This window comes from Heterodontus francisci, chromosome 46 (genome assembly GCF_036365525.1).
Source record: "Heterodontus francisci isolate sHetFra1 chromosome 46, sHetFra1.hap1, whole genome shotgun sequence".
In the NCBI taxonomy this organism is placed as follows: Eukaryota; Metazoa; Chordata; class Chondrichthyes; order Heterodontiformes; family Heterodontidae; genus Heterodontus; species Heterodontus francisci.
The window spans coordinates 21,841,787-21,856,765 of record NC_090416.1 but is presented as its reverse complement, the minus strand read 5'-3'; the positions used below and the strand labels follow the sequence as shown (position 1 = coordinate 21,856,765).

At 43.8% G+C, this 14,979-nt stretch overlaps 1 protein-coding gene across 4 annotated transcripts in view; it reads left to right on the top strand.

Annotated features, from left to right (window-relative positions):
- Nucleotides 1-14,979, top strand: part of chtopa (chromatin target of PRMT1a) — a 105,838-nt gene that overhangs the window by 74,176 nt on the left and 16,683 nt on the right. For 3 of the 4 annotated variants that reach the window (XM_068022794.1, XM_068022791.1, XM_068022793.1), the window contains 2 exons: nt 6,014-6,179; nt 14,632-14,754. In XM_068022794.1, coding sequence (XP_067878895.1) covers nt 6,014-6,179; nt 14,632-14,754 — 289 coding nt within the window. The remainder of the gene's footprint in view (nt 1-6,013; nt 6,180-14,631; nt 14,755-14,979) is intronic. The other variant, XM_068022792.1, reaches the window with a different exon arrangement.

Genomic DNA, 14,979 nt, shown 5'->3' with positions numbered 1-14,979 from the left:
TTATGATCTGAAACGTATTGCCTGAAAGGGTGATAGAACTTTCGAGAGGCAATTTCTCACGTACTTGAAGAGAATAAATTTGCAGGGTTATGGGGGAAAAGCTGGAGTGTGGGACTAAATTGGACAGCTCTTTCTAAGAACCAGCAGAGGCATGACGGGCCGAATGGCCTCCTGTGCTGCAAGAGTCTGTGATACTAAGATGTGTTTTTCTGACAAGTTTTCTTAAACTGAATGGTAATGTTGCATCGTTTCCACAGTCTGTCATGGGATGAAAGTCCAGGAGTAGAGACATTTAACATTTAAATAGCATCTGAAAAATTTTTCGTTATCACCCAAATCTTAAGATTGGCACATGCTCAGTATTTTTCAACATGTTAAAAGAATGCAGCTAATTTGTCAAAAGCTTGGTGAGTTGCTGCTTCCTGCTGATGGAGCAAACTGTGCACAAGGAATGGTTAATCTCCGGGGTGATGGTGCACTGATATATTTGCATGTTTCGTGGTGGGCCCCTGTTTTATGGTTTCATTCTGAATTTTAGAATCTCTTGTGTATGTATTGCACAAAAGTCATTTCCTGGGATTTCCCCAACATGAAAGTTTAAGCTTCTTGTTGAGCACTGAGCTCCAGTGGCGAGGGACTTGGTTGCTGAGTGAAGAGTAGCTGGAGTTCCAAATGGTTTTGATAAGTGGGCCATGTCTTTTTCTGCAACTTAATCAATATTTCATAGGACAAAGACATATGTTTTGTCAGTAGTTCTAATTTATTTGATTGACAGAAACTCATTATTCTGATCTTCACTGAGTCTCCAGTTGAAGGGACCTGTGTCATGGAATGCCATCCTGCGATTGATGATTGGTAGAACAAGGGTTCAGTTCTCTCATTTGTTAGGTTTTCTGTGACAGTTCTGTTGCTGTCGTACATAGGGACAGGCATAGGCTAATTAGCTCCTTGAACCTCTTCCGCCATTCAGTGAGATCATGGCTGATGTGGGACTCAATTCCATATACCTGCCTTTACCTCATAGCCTTTAATATCTTTGGTTAACCAAAATCTGTCCATCTCAGATTTAAAATTAACAAGTTACCTAGCATCAGTTGCTGTTTGTGGAAGAGAGTTCCATTGCTCTTGTCTAGTTTGTAATTTCTTGCAATCTATTTTAACCCTTGGAGTCCAGGTATCATTCTGTTAAATCTATGCTGCACTCCCCAAGGCCAGTATATCCTTCCTACGGTGTGGTACTCGGTATGGTCTAACCAGAACTTCATGTAGCTTTAGCCTAACTTCTATTCCCCTGTATTCTAGTCCTCTAGATAGCATTCCGTTGGGCTTTCTGATTATTTTCTCTATCTGTCCATGACAGTTCTGTGACATTTTAATGACCTGTGTACATGGATCCCTAATTCCCAAGGAATCTAGTATTGAATCCGGGACTGGAACTCACCAAAATTAACGCAAACAAAATACAGTACTGTAGAAATAATAGTGCTGAAGAGTGACAGATCCCCAGGATCAGATTGTTTCTATCCCAGGGTTTTAAAGGAAGTAGGTGAGAACCTTGCAGCTGCTCTAATTATAATCTTCCAAAGTTCTCTTGACTCGGGAACTGTTCCTTTTAGATTGGAAAATTACACATCTCACTCTATTATTTAAGAAAGGTGACAGAGGGAAACCAGGGAATTCTAAACCAGTTTGCCTAACATCTGTTGTCAGGAAATTGCAGGAGTCGATAATAGCCTGATTGCACACCTTGAAAATTTTCAGCTCATCAGAGAGCCAGTATGGATTTCTAAAGGGTGTAGGTTGTGGCTGGCAAAGCTGATTGAATTTTTTGAAGAGGTGATGAAAGTAGTGGATGGGGTATTGTAACATCTGGGGTTTGCCTTAATTTGATTGTAAGACTTGGGTCAATTACAGTCTAAGTTGGGAGAAGAGATCTAAATGGGTCTTACAGCTCAGACTCGCTACAAACCACACTGATATAAGGGTGTTTTCATAAGCTTCAGACTTTATGAAGTTTTCCACAATAAGCACAAAATGGTGATATTTAGCAAAGGGCAGTGGTCAGCAGTTGCATTCACGATGGAACACAGCTCCTTGACCTCCGTTTAACTGCGGCGCCTTGTCTTTTGATTGAAGTCTATCTTCTGATTTCTGCTTGATGATGATGTGCGCTTCTGGGGTTTTCAGAGTTCTTACTTTATACACCTTTCTCAGCTTGGTTCTGTGCCATATTGGGTAAAACCCATTTCTGTTCATCTGATTAGTCAGTCGTTACCTAACTGCCCTTTCATGATGGTACTTCGACTCTGGTTCAAGTCATTGTCATTCAGTGGCAGTGGGGTGGTTTGAGCTTCCCTGACTCGATGAATTCTTTCACAAAAGGCCAGATCTTGGTCCGGTGCCAACCTGCTATGGCTATTCAACCACAGTGGCCACTTGATGAAATTGATATGCGCTTATCTCGTTTCACAGCCTCATGGCCAGGCAGGGATTGTTTACAGTTTTTTAACCAGTTAAAAACCTAACAGCCTCCCTGGGGTTATCCACATTCTAACAACTTTTAAACAAAGGATCGTTACATGGTCTGAAATAGTCCTTTTCATCACTTCTCAACATGACTTGTACAGAACTGTAGCTAACATTCAACTGAGCTTATCCATCATGCTTTTGTGGTTGTTGCAATTTTAACCAAAATACTTAAGGATATGACAACTAAGTTCTAACAGTACTATAATATAAACTAAATCCTGCAGCATGTCTGTCGATGATATTTCTTTGGCCTTCCAGAAGGCATTTGATAGAGACAGGTAAAGTTGAAGCCCATGGAACTGAAGGAAAATTATTGGCCTGGCTAGGAATTTGGCTGAGTGGCAAGAGGCGAAGAGTAGGGCTAATGGGCAGGTGCTCTAATTGACGAGATGTGACTAGTGGTGTCTTGCTTTGGGACCTCAACTATTCCATTGTATTTAATTTGACTTTGATCAGAAGTTCTCAACGGCTGAACAGGTGAAGGAAGACTCTGCGTCTCACCGGCTGCGGAGGCGGAAGAAGGTTGCAGCGGCAAGGTGGTCCTGGTCATTGTGATTCAACACATTACCCAAATCTGACCACCAATCCAACAAGATCACGCGGCCAATGACGGCGCCCCAAGGTCCCCATGTTAAACAAAGTCATACGCAGGCTTCTACCAGGTATATTTGCCAAGTCCTATGGCAGTGGAGAATCGGTGAAGGGGACAGGGCTGAACGTGGGAGTCCTTCGTCAAGAATCTGTGCGCAGGTGGCCGATGCATGAGGTCTTTGGATACCTGTGTTGGGACAGAGGCGTCTTTGGGCAGCAGCATTTGTAACTGAGTAGTCCTCTGTAGTATACCCTCTGCTCATCCCAAATGGGGAGGGGGCTAGAAAAGGTGCCCTAAAAATAGGCTGTTCCACTTTGTCCTGGTTGGGGAACTGTGCCCCATGGATCACCATCTTGGTGGTCAAAGAAAGGAAACTTAAATTTTGCAATTTGGAATGTTAGAACACTCATGGATAATATCAAAAGTGACCGTATGGAAAGAATAACTGCAATCGTCTCACGAGAGCTGCCGACTCCAAATTGACATCGCTGCCCTGAGTGAGACCCATCTTCCTAGGGAGGGGCAGCTGAAGGAGCAAGCAGGGGGATATATCTTCTATTGGAAAGGAAAGGCTGGCAGTGACTCTCATGTGCACGGAATTGGTTTTGCCGTCTGGAATAGGATCTTGGATGCCCTGCCAGAACTCCCCAATCCAGAGGATTAGATTACAATGGTAGGAAATCATTCTTCAGCTATACAAAGTCCTGGTTAGACCACATCTGGAATACGGTGAGCTGTTCTGGGCACTGCACCTTAGGGAGGATATCTTGGCCTTGGAGGAAGTACAGCATAAGTTTACCAGAACGATGCCTGGACTCCAAGGGTTAAATTGCAAGGAGAGATTGAAGGGAAATGACAAGGCAATAGATCAACCTAGCAATAAAGGTAATGATGATCAGAGTGCGGCAGGCAGGGACAGTGATTGCCAACTTAAGAGTGTGCCAGCAGGTAGCAGAATAGATAAGGGGGAACTGGTGGATGTGGTATATTTAGATTTTCAGAAAGCTTTTAATAAGGTCCCACACAAGAGGTTAATAAACAAAATTAAAGCACGTGAGGTTGGGGGGAATATACTGGGATGTATTGAGAACTGGTTGACGGACAGAAAACAGAGTTGGAATAAATGGGTCATATCAGCTTGGCGGGCTGTGACTAATGACTAGCATGAATCAGTGCTTGGGCTCGAGCTATTCACAATTTATATCAATGATTTGGATGTAGGGATGAAATGTAATATTTCCAAGTTTGCAGATGACACATAACTAGGTGCAAGTGTGAGTTGTGAGGATGCAAAGATGCTTCAAGGGGATTTGGAGAGGCTAAGAGGGCCAAAATTTGGCAGATGAATACAATATGGAGAAATGTGAGGTTATCCACTTTGGCAGGAAAAACAAAATAGAGTGCTTCTTAAATGGTGAGAGGCTGGGAAGCGTTGAACTTCAAAGAGACTTGGGTGTCCTTGTTCATGAGTCACTGAAAGCTAACATGCTAGCAAGCAATTAAGAAGGCAAATGGTATGTTGGCCTTTATTTACAAGGGGATTTGAGTATAGGAGTAAAGATCTCTTGCTGCAATTATATAGAGCCTTGGTAAGGTTTATTTGCAGTAGAGGAAGTGCAACGAATGTTCACCAAACTCCCTCCTGGGATGGAGGGGTTGTCCTATGAGGAAAAATTAAATAGACTGGGCCTGTATTCATCGAAACTCTGTAGAGAATGAGGAGCAGTCTCATTGAAACTTAGAAAATTCTTACAGGTTGGATGTAGATGGGATGTTTCCCTTGGCTGGGGAATCTAGAACCAGGGGTCACAGTCTCAGAACAAGGGGAAGGCCATTTAGGACTGAGATGAGGAGGAATTTCTTCATTCAGAGGGTGGTGAATCTTTGGAATTCTCTGCCCCAGAGGGCTGTGGAGGCTCTGTCGTTGTCTATTGAAGACTGAGATTGGTAGATTTCCACTTACTTAAAAAAAAAATCAAAGGATACAGGGATAGTGCAGGAAAATGGTGTTGAAGTAGATCAGCCATGATCTCATTGGCAGAGCAGGCTCAAAGGGCTGAATGGCCTATTCCTGTTCCTATTTCTTATGTTTTTATGTTCAAACTAGGGCTATATTCCTGTAATTTAGAAGGTTAAGAGGTGATTTGGTCGAAGTTTTTAAGGTATTGAGGAGAACAGATAGGCTAGGTAGAGAAAAACTATTTCCGCTGGTTGAGGAGCCTAGGAATAGGGGACATAGTGAAAAAAAACCTAGAGCATGACCTCGCGAGTGAAATTAGGAAACACGTCTACACGCAAAGGGGTGGTAGAAGTTTGGAACTCTCTGCTGCAAACAATTGATCCGAGCTCAATTGTAAATTTTAAATCTGAGATTGATGGATTTTTGTTATCCTAAAGTATTCAGGGATATGGGACAAAGGCGGATATACGGTGTTCACAGATCAGCCACGTCTCATTGAATGGTGCAACAGGCTTGGGGGTAAATGGCCATCTTGTGTTACTTTGTCTCTTTGGACCGTCACCATTTAGAAAGGAGAGAAAAAAGGAGTTTTCCTTAGCTTAAATTGCATTGGAGGGTGACCATGGATATATGGACAAATGAGGGTAAAAGGACAACATATTTTACCACGTGGCTCGATTCTGATGACTAACAGGGATGAGGTAACAAACTTCACCCCAATTGGCATTGGGGTGCCAGAGCCAGCTGAGGTCACATGATTGCTTGCTCTTGGCTGTTGGTACTTAGTGGGCGCATGTCTATTGCTAATGCATATGAAACTGTATTTATAGGCATTGTCCTGTCTTGTAAAGCACTCGCCGTCCTTGTGTGTGATTGTAAATCTTGGAATATTTCCATATTCAAAATGTTAATTTTGTAACTTTATGGCCCAGAAGAGTCTGAAACAACGTCTAGGTAAGAGCAATATCCAAGCACGATTGGGACGACCGGTGGGAACTCTGGCACGAGGACCAATTGTTGGTCGGGGATCGCCAAGAGGAGGTATGCGTCTTGGTCGTGGTGGAAGAGGAAGTGCAAGAGGAGGGCTTCCTCTCAGAGGTAGGTGGCACTGTGATGGTAATGAAGAACTGTCTACTGTGTAATAAGTTAGGTATAAGTGGGTGGTCATGTGATCCAGGATGGATGAGCGTTCTGAATTCAGTTGGTGTGGACTGAACCCAGGTTGAATGATGGAAATTGGAGTAGACTCAGAATGACCCCGATGTACGTTTTGCTGCATTACATCTGTGACTACACTTCAAAATTACAGGATTGGTTGTGAAATATTTGGTACATTCTGAGCCTGTGGGAGACACTACATAAGTACTGGTCCTTGTCTTTCATTGCTGCAGTCACTGTCCTAATCCTAATATTAGAGCCATACATCATGTCTGTGGACAGAGAATCTTTTTTTAAACGGGTATTGGGACCTCTTGCGCCTTGGCCCCTCCAACTAAAGACCCTATTTTACTTTTCATTCCTCTGTCCTTTCTTTGCCTTCCAAATCCCAGCAAGGCTATTGACTAAATGGGGGCCATCACATAGGCAGTTAAGTATTTTGAGTTCTGTCCTGATATTTGCAGGAAGACCGGAGTGATTACCAGCAGCCAAGGATTTCAGAAATGCAGAGATCCTGATAAATTTAACGGCATTCATCTGGGGGGTGCGTGGGAAGAGGAGACATCACATTGCAGGGGTTGAGGGGGGCAGAGACATTAGATAGTAAGCGGAGTGTTACGACCGACCGCTCAAGACAAAGCCCCCAATCAAAATATGCAATTCTGATAGTGGTGGGAGAAACACACTGTTGATACAGTCCCGTCCCTCCATAGTCGCCTATTATATTTTAAACTTTCCAAGTTAAAGAAAAACCCAGCCAAATTGTACCATGTATTAACCACCGAATGAGGCTAACCAAACCAGGTGTCTTTAGATCAACAAATTACCTGTTTAATTAGAAAAACTAAATTCTTAAACATTACAAAGATATAAACAACATTTAAAACAGAAAAATTAGTGTCCTTGCATATTAACGCTCCTGCCGAAGTGAAATCTTTCAATGTGGAACAGTCCACAGTTGTTTGAAGTCCTCATAGCCGTCCGATGGGGGAAGAAAAAAGGTTCTTCAACAGTAGAACAGTCCGTAGTCTAATTCAGCAGTTGAATTGATGCTCCTCTTTCCCAGCGATGAATTTCAACAATTACAATTCAGTAGTCAAAGGAATTGGTTATTTTCTTTTAAGAAATTAATCTGGCTTGAGAGTATAATAAATAGGGTTTAAATAAACTGAGAGAGAGCTCTCTTTTTCAGTATATGCTGGCTGACAGTCTGTGTCTGTCTCTGTTTACTGTGTCTCAAAAGCCAGTTTTTCCAACTAGTTTCAAATGTCAATCGGCAACAATGTATCTCTCGATCCTCAGTCTCTTCGTGGCTGTATCCCAGGGCAACCAGAATGCATTCTTTGACTCAGTCTCTGGAGCTTGTTGCCTTAAAGCAGTACTGCTCCTTTTCCAGCCTTAAAGGCACACTGCATTCTTTCCCCCAAAAAACTACAGGATCATAACAGGAGAGACATTGGGTGGAGGGGAGCACACACCCTTGCTCCTGCACACATAAGCGCTGCCTCAAAAACACTTACCTGCTGGATGTGTTAGTTCTCATCTTTTAGCTGGAGGGTTTCCCGAGCCATGGGAAACCCAGCCTCCAGCTGCTAAATCCAAATAACTGCTAAAATCATATTCTACTTGCTGATCCACACCTTAAGAGTAGGTTTTTTGCCAGTCGGCCTGTTTCCGTATTGTAACTTCTGTGTTTGTACTTCTAGGTTTTATAATGGGAAGATATTTTGTGTAAATTGCTCCTAAAAAAAAAAACCTTGGTGTATAATTGTATTGATTGTGTTTGAGCAGGGGATCTGCTGGTGTATGTGGCGTGTTTGAGCGGGGGGCCTGGTGCTGGCATTTGTGGTGTCTTTGAGCCAGGGACATGGCGTTGGAGTTGCATGTGTGAGCATGGCACCTGGCGCTGGAGTTAGAAGTGTGTTTAAACGGGACTTGGCACTGGAGTTTCGGGAGTCATAGAGCCGTACAGCATAGAAACAGGCCCTTCGGCCCACCGCGTCCATGCCGACTATAATGCCTATCTATACTAATCCCACCTGCCTGCATTATTTCCATATCCCTCTATGCCTTGCTCATTCAAGTACCTTTCCAGATGAGTCTTAAATGTTGCGACTGTTACTGCCTCCACCACCTCCTCAGGCAGCTCATTCCAGATACCCAGTATTCTTTGTGTGAAGAATTTACCCCTTTGATCCCCTTTAAACCTCCTCCCTCTCACCTTAAATCCATGCCCTATAGTTTTAGTCACCCCTACCATGGGAAACAGACTCTGGCTATCTACCCTATCTATGCCTCTCATAATTTTATATACCTCTATCATGTCCCCTCTCAGCCTCCTTCGCTCCAGGGAAAACAGACCCAGCCTATCCAATCTCTCTTTATAACTCAAGCCCTCCAAACCAGGCAACATCCTTGTGAATCTTTTCTGCACCCTCTCGAGCTTAATCACATATTTCCTGTAGTGCGGCGACCAGAACTGCACACAGTACTCCAAATGCAGCCTAACCAACGTTATGTACAACCGTAACATGACGTCTCAACTCTTGTACTCAATGCCTCGGCCGATGAGGCAAGCATGCCACACGCCGCCTTCACCACCCTGTCTACTTGTGTTGCCACTTTCAGGGAACCATGTACTTGCACCCGAAGGTCTCTCTGCTCAACAACACTCCCCAGGGCCCTCCATTCACTGTAAATGTCCTGCCCTGGTTTAACTTCCCAAAATGCATCACTTCACATACTTGTCTGCATTAAATTCCATTTGCCAATCCCTTGCCCACTTTCCCAGTTTATCTATATCCTGTTGTAACCTTAGACAACCTTCTTCACTGTCCACTATACCACCAATTTCAGTGTCATCTGCAAACTTACTAATCATGCCCCCTACATTCACATCCAAGTCATTAATATATATGACAAACAACAGAGGGCCCAGCACCGATCCCTGCGGCACACCACTGGACTCCAATCTGAAAAACAACCCTCCACTGCCACTCTCTGCCTCCTATCACCAAGCCAATTTTGTATCCAATTTGCTACCTCACCCTGGATCCCATGTGTTCGAAACTTCCGGACCAACCTACCATGCGGGACCTTGTCAAAGGCCTTGCTAAAGTCCATGTAGACAACGTCCGTCGCCCTGCCCTTGTCAAACCTCTTGGTCACCTCCTCAAAAAACTCGATCAAATTCGTGAGATATGATTTCCCACGCACAAAGCCATGCTGACTATCCCTATTCAGACCTTGCCTTTCCAAATGCATATAAATCCTGTCTCTCAGAATCCCTTCCAATAACTTTCCCACCACTGATGGAAGGCCCACTGGCCTGTAATTCCCTGGCTTATCCCTGCTGCCCTTGAATGTTGTGCCTTTATTTGCTATCCTCCAGTCTTCCGGTACCTCACCCATGGCTAACGATGATACAAAAATCTCTGCCAGGGCCCCAGCAATCTCCTCCCTTGCTTCCCATAGCATCCTAGGATACACCTGGTCAGGCCCTGGGGATTTATCCACCTTAATTTGCTTCAAAACCTCCAACACCCCCTCCTTTGTAATGTTGATATGCTCCAGAATATCGATGTTCCCTCCCTTGGACTCGCTAGCTTCCATGACCTTCTCCATGGTAAATACAGACGAGCAGTATTCATTTAAGACCTCGCCCATTTCCCGTGGCTCCACACATAGATTACCACACTGATCCTTAAGGGGACCTACTCTCTCCCTAGCTACCCTTTTACTCTTATTATACTTATAGAATCTTTTAGGATTCTCCTTTATCTTATCTGCCAGGGAAATCTCATGGCCCCTTTTCGCCCTCCTAATTTCCTTCTTAAGTGTAGTCCTGCATCCCCTATACTCCTCGAGGGACTCGCTTGATCCCAGCTGCCTATACCTGACATATGCCTCCTTCTTTGTCCTGACCAGACCCTCAATATCCCTTGTCAACCAAGGTTCCCTAAACTTGCCAGCTTTGCCCTTCCATCTAACAGGAACATGCTGGTCCTGAACTCTTCCTATCTCACTTTTAAAAGCCTCCCACTTGCCAGACGCCCCTTTACCTGTAAACAGCCTCTCCCATTCAATGTTTGAGAGTTCCTGTCTGATGCCATTGAAATTAGCCTTCCCCCAGTTTAGGACTTCAACCTGAGGACCAGTCCTATCCTTTTCCATAACTATCTTGAAGCTAATAAGAGTTATGGTCACTGGTCCCAAAGTGCTCCCCCACTGACACATCAACCACCTGCCCATCCTCATTTCCTAAGAGGAGGTTGAGTGTCGCTCATTCTCTAGTAGGGCCATCCACATACTGCTTCAGAAAACTATCTTGGACACACTTAACAAATTCTTCCCAATCTGATCCCTTAGCACTAAGGCAGTCCCAGTCAATATTAGGGAAGTTAAAATCACCTACTATTACAACCCTATAATTCCTACACCTATCTGTGATTTCCCTACATATATGCTCTTCCACTTCCCTCTGACTATTGGGTGACCTATAGTATAATCCCATCAAAGTGATCACCCCTTTCCTATTTCTAAGTTCTACCCATATGGCCTTGCTGGACGTTCCCCCTGGGATATCCTAAGTACTGCCGTGATGTCCTCCCTAATCAATAATGCAATTCCCCCTCCTCTCTTACCTCCACCTCTGTTACGCCGGAAGCATCGGTACCCCGGAACATTGAGCTACCATCCCTCAACCATGTTTCTGTAACAGCTATAATATCTCAATCCCATGTACCGATCCATGATCTGCCTTATCTGTAAGGCTTCTTGCATTAAAGAGTGTGTTTGAGCAGGGAACTTGGCGCCGGAGTTTCGGGTGTGTTTGAGCAGGGCATCTGGTGCTCGATCAGGTTCAGGAATTGTGTTGTTTGATTACTTAGTCACCAACTTGAAAGTTTTGCGGTTGCAGCGATAGGCTGAGCGTGGCATGTTGGATATCGGAAACGTCCTCCTCACATTATTGGACACATTACAATTAGAATGTTTTCGGAACACCTTTCCATTTCTTAGTGGTGGTACCAATCAGTCCCAGTTCAGGAGCAACTATGTGAAGCCCTCATACTTTGGCCAAACAATGTTTTAGTGTCAGCAGAAAAGTCGCACTTATTGTATGAGTGCAGCGTTTCCATTTTCATGTTTATCATTCTGATGGGGAGGGGACGAGTATAGGAACTTGCCTTGAGAATTGAGAGATTGTAGGAGTAAACAGCAGAATGTATAAAATAACAGGAAGTGCTGGAATTACTCAGGTCTGGTAGTATCTGGAGAGAGAAATATTGGCTGTTCACAATATATATCAATGATTTGGATGTGGTGACCAATGTACTATTTCCAAGTTTGCGGATTACACAAAACTAGGTGGAAATGTGTGTTGTGAGGAAGATGCAAAGTGGCTTCAAGGGGATTTGAACAGACTTGTTGAGTGGGCAAGAATGTGGCAGATGGTCTATAATGTGGAAAAATGTGAGGTTATCCACTTTGGTCGGAGGAATAGATGTGCAGAGTATTTCTTAAATGGTAAGAGATTAGAAATTGTAGATGTACAAAGGGACCTGGGTGTCCTCGTCAGTAAGTCACTGAAAGCTAACATGCAGGTACAGCAAGCAATTAGGAAGGCTAATGGTCTGTTAGCCTTTATAGCAAGAGGATTTGAGTACAGGACTGGCGAAGTCTTACTTCAGTTGTATAGAACCTTGGTTAGACCACACCTGAAGTACTGTGTGCCTTAGGAAGGGTATTATTGCCATAGAGGGAGTGCAACGAAGGTTCTCCAGACTTGCTCCCAGGATGGCAGAACTGTCCTTTAGAGAGGGGTTGAGGAAACTGGGCCTGTATTCTCTAGAGTTTTGAAGAATGAGAGGTAATCTCATTGAAACCTGCAAAATACTTAAAGGAATAGGGTAGATGCAAGTAAGATATTTCCCCTGGTTGGGGAGTCTAGAACCAGGGGATACAATTTCAAAATAAGGGTGAAGCCACTTAGGACTGAGATGAGGAGAAATTCCTTTACTCGGAGAGTTGTGAACCTTTGGAATTCTCTACCTCAGAGGGCTGTGAAAGCTCAGTCATTGAGTATGTTTAAAGCAGAGGTTGACAGATTTCTAAATACAAATGACATAAAGGGATATGAGGATAGTGTGGGGAAAAGGGGATTGACGTGGAAGATCAGCCATGATCATAATAAATGGCTGGGCAGGCTCGTTGGGCTGAATGACCCATTCCTGTTCCTATGTTTCAGGTCTAACCTTTCATCAGAACTGGCAAATGTTAGAAAGAGGCTTTGAGCAATTGAAGTGGGGGGAAGGGGGTCAAGAAGACAAAAGGGAAGGTGTGTGATCGGGCGGAGGGCAGCAGAGATTAAATGACAGATGTCATGGAACAAAAGGCAAAGGGACTGCCATTAACACTCTCCGTAGTCCCTTTATCCTCTGACCTATCACGCACCTTCCCTTTTGTTCTTCCCTCCTTTTCCCCCTCTCACTGAAATGTTAACTCTTTCTGTCCCCACAGATGCTGCCTGACATGCTGTGTTTGTCCAGCACATTCTGTTTTTATTTCAGATTTCCAGCATCTGCAGTATTTCAGCAAAATAATATATTTTGAGTAAAAATAAGGAATAGAAATAGACTGTGGTAAATTTTGAAATAGAATTACTGGGCCTTGTGTGCTTGGAGAAAAATACTGGCAGACTTGAGATGATTGGTTTGCTTTTGTACTGGATCACTGATTTGTTTTTTTATTTCTATTTTCTTTCCTCTTCTGAATGCATGAACTTCTTGCTGTGGTAAAGTTCAACAAATGTTAGCTTGTTCACATGGCCTTTTTTCATGTGCAGATGAATGTTTGGCCACAGGGTGTCACTACAACCACACACTTAATGTCCGTTAACAGCAATAGGAATATTTGGCTGTCCCTCCCCAGCCAAGGAGCACCTTGGCCAGTGGTCACACCCCTACTACTAAGTCCACATAGTCTGTGAATGCAACTTGGAGCCTTCCTACCTTGCATGTCTTTTCCTACAATATTATTTAGAGAGTAGCTTTGAGAATGAGGACCCCAGAGAGGCCTGCAACTTACTCTCTGTGAGAATAGAAGCAGCCCAGGACATTGTTGGAAAGGGAGTTAAGATGATCAAAAATGAGCATCTATATAAAGCATTAGCATTAAGACAGCTATTCTGCCCTTGTTGGCCCTCAGTGTCTCCTGATGGGGAGGAAGTGTAGGTAGGTCCAGCTCTTGACAGACAGTCAAGTCATCAGGGGTTCGACCTGCATTATTTGAGGAGCCAGCCCAGATTTCCAACCTCCTTTTACATAATATTACATATTGCAGCACAGAAACAGGCCATTCAGCCCAACAGATCCATGCCTTGTTTATGCTCCACACGAGTCTCCTCCCATGTTCTCCATCTAACATCACATATCTTCCTATTCCTTTCTCCCTAATAATGCTTGGTAGCTTTCTCCTTAAATGTATCTGTGCTATTTGCTTCAAATACTTTTTATGGTAGTGAGTTCGACATTTTCACTACTCTGGGTAAAGAATTTTTTCCTGGATTCCCTATTGAATTTATAAGTTACTATCTTATATTTATATGGCGCCTAGTTCTGTTCTCCCCCACAAGTGGAAACATCTTTACATCTACTCTATCAAACCTTTTAATAGTCTTGATGAGCTCTTTTAAGTCCCCCTCAATCTTCCCTTTTCTAGAGAAAAGAGCCCCACGCAGCCAATTCAATCTTTCCTGATTGATACCAGACTGAGAAATTATATCTTCCTCATCAATCTTTTTTACACCTTCTCCAGTGCCTCTATATGTTTTTTATAATCGCCCAGAATTGTTCACAGGAACTCCAATTATGGTGTAACCAAGATTCTATAGAAGTACCTTTGCTGCTGCGCTTCAAGTATCCCTGACATCCTGTTCTTGTTCAAGATCAAGGGCCAGGCAGAGAGTGGTGGCCAGCTGGGAACATTCTGTATCCCTTCCCTGCCTTCATGTGGTATGCTGAGTGTGGCTCATTATTTATATCCATCTCTTTTTTCTCTGCACCTGGTGTGGCTTCTCATCAGTCCTGTGCATTCAGTTTCTCCATCTCCCTTCCTCTGTGGTGACAACTGTCCTTGCCCCCTCGTTCTCCCAGGGGTGCTGTAATAATTGTTTATAAAAAAAAAAAATTGTACCCTTTGACTATCACACCCTAGGTTTTTTTTTGGGATCTTTCCTTTCACTTTTTCAGCTTTCTTGCCTTCACCTCCAATACTTTTGTGGTGGCTCCTTTGGTGATCTTTAGTCAAATTTCAGGCTCCCTGAAGCAAATGGCTGGAAAGTGCGGCATGGAGGCGGCCTTATTGATGTAACGTGTATATTTGTTTTCCTTAGGTCAGGGTCCAAACCGAGGGCGTGGTGGAGTTCCACGGTTAGGACTGAAACGAGGTGGAATGAGAGGTCGAGGAGGCCTGAGCCGAGGGGGGCCACCTGGACGAGGAGGGATCAGTGGCAGAGGTTAGTGATGACCAAACAGGTAAACAACTGTTTTGGAGCGTTCACCTGATCAATGACTGAACAGGTTATACACCAGGGATGGGAATCGAGTAGCAGATACTAATGGATAAATCCTGGCCTGGGAATCGGAGGAGAATCCCAAAAGTTCATAATAAGCACACTGGTGTGAAGCAACAAAATAGGTGATCCTTTTGGATGAGGCATGCTGCACAGGGCCTTGAGGCA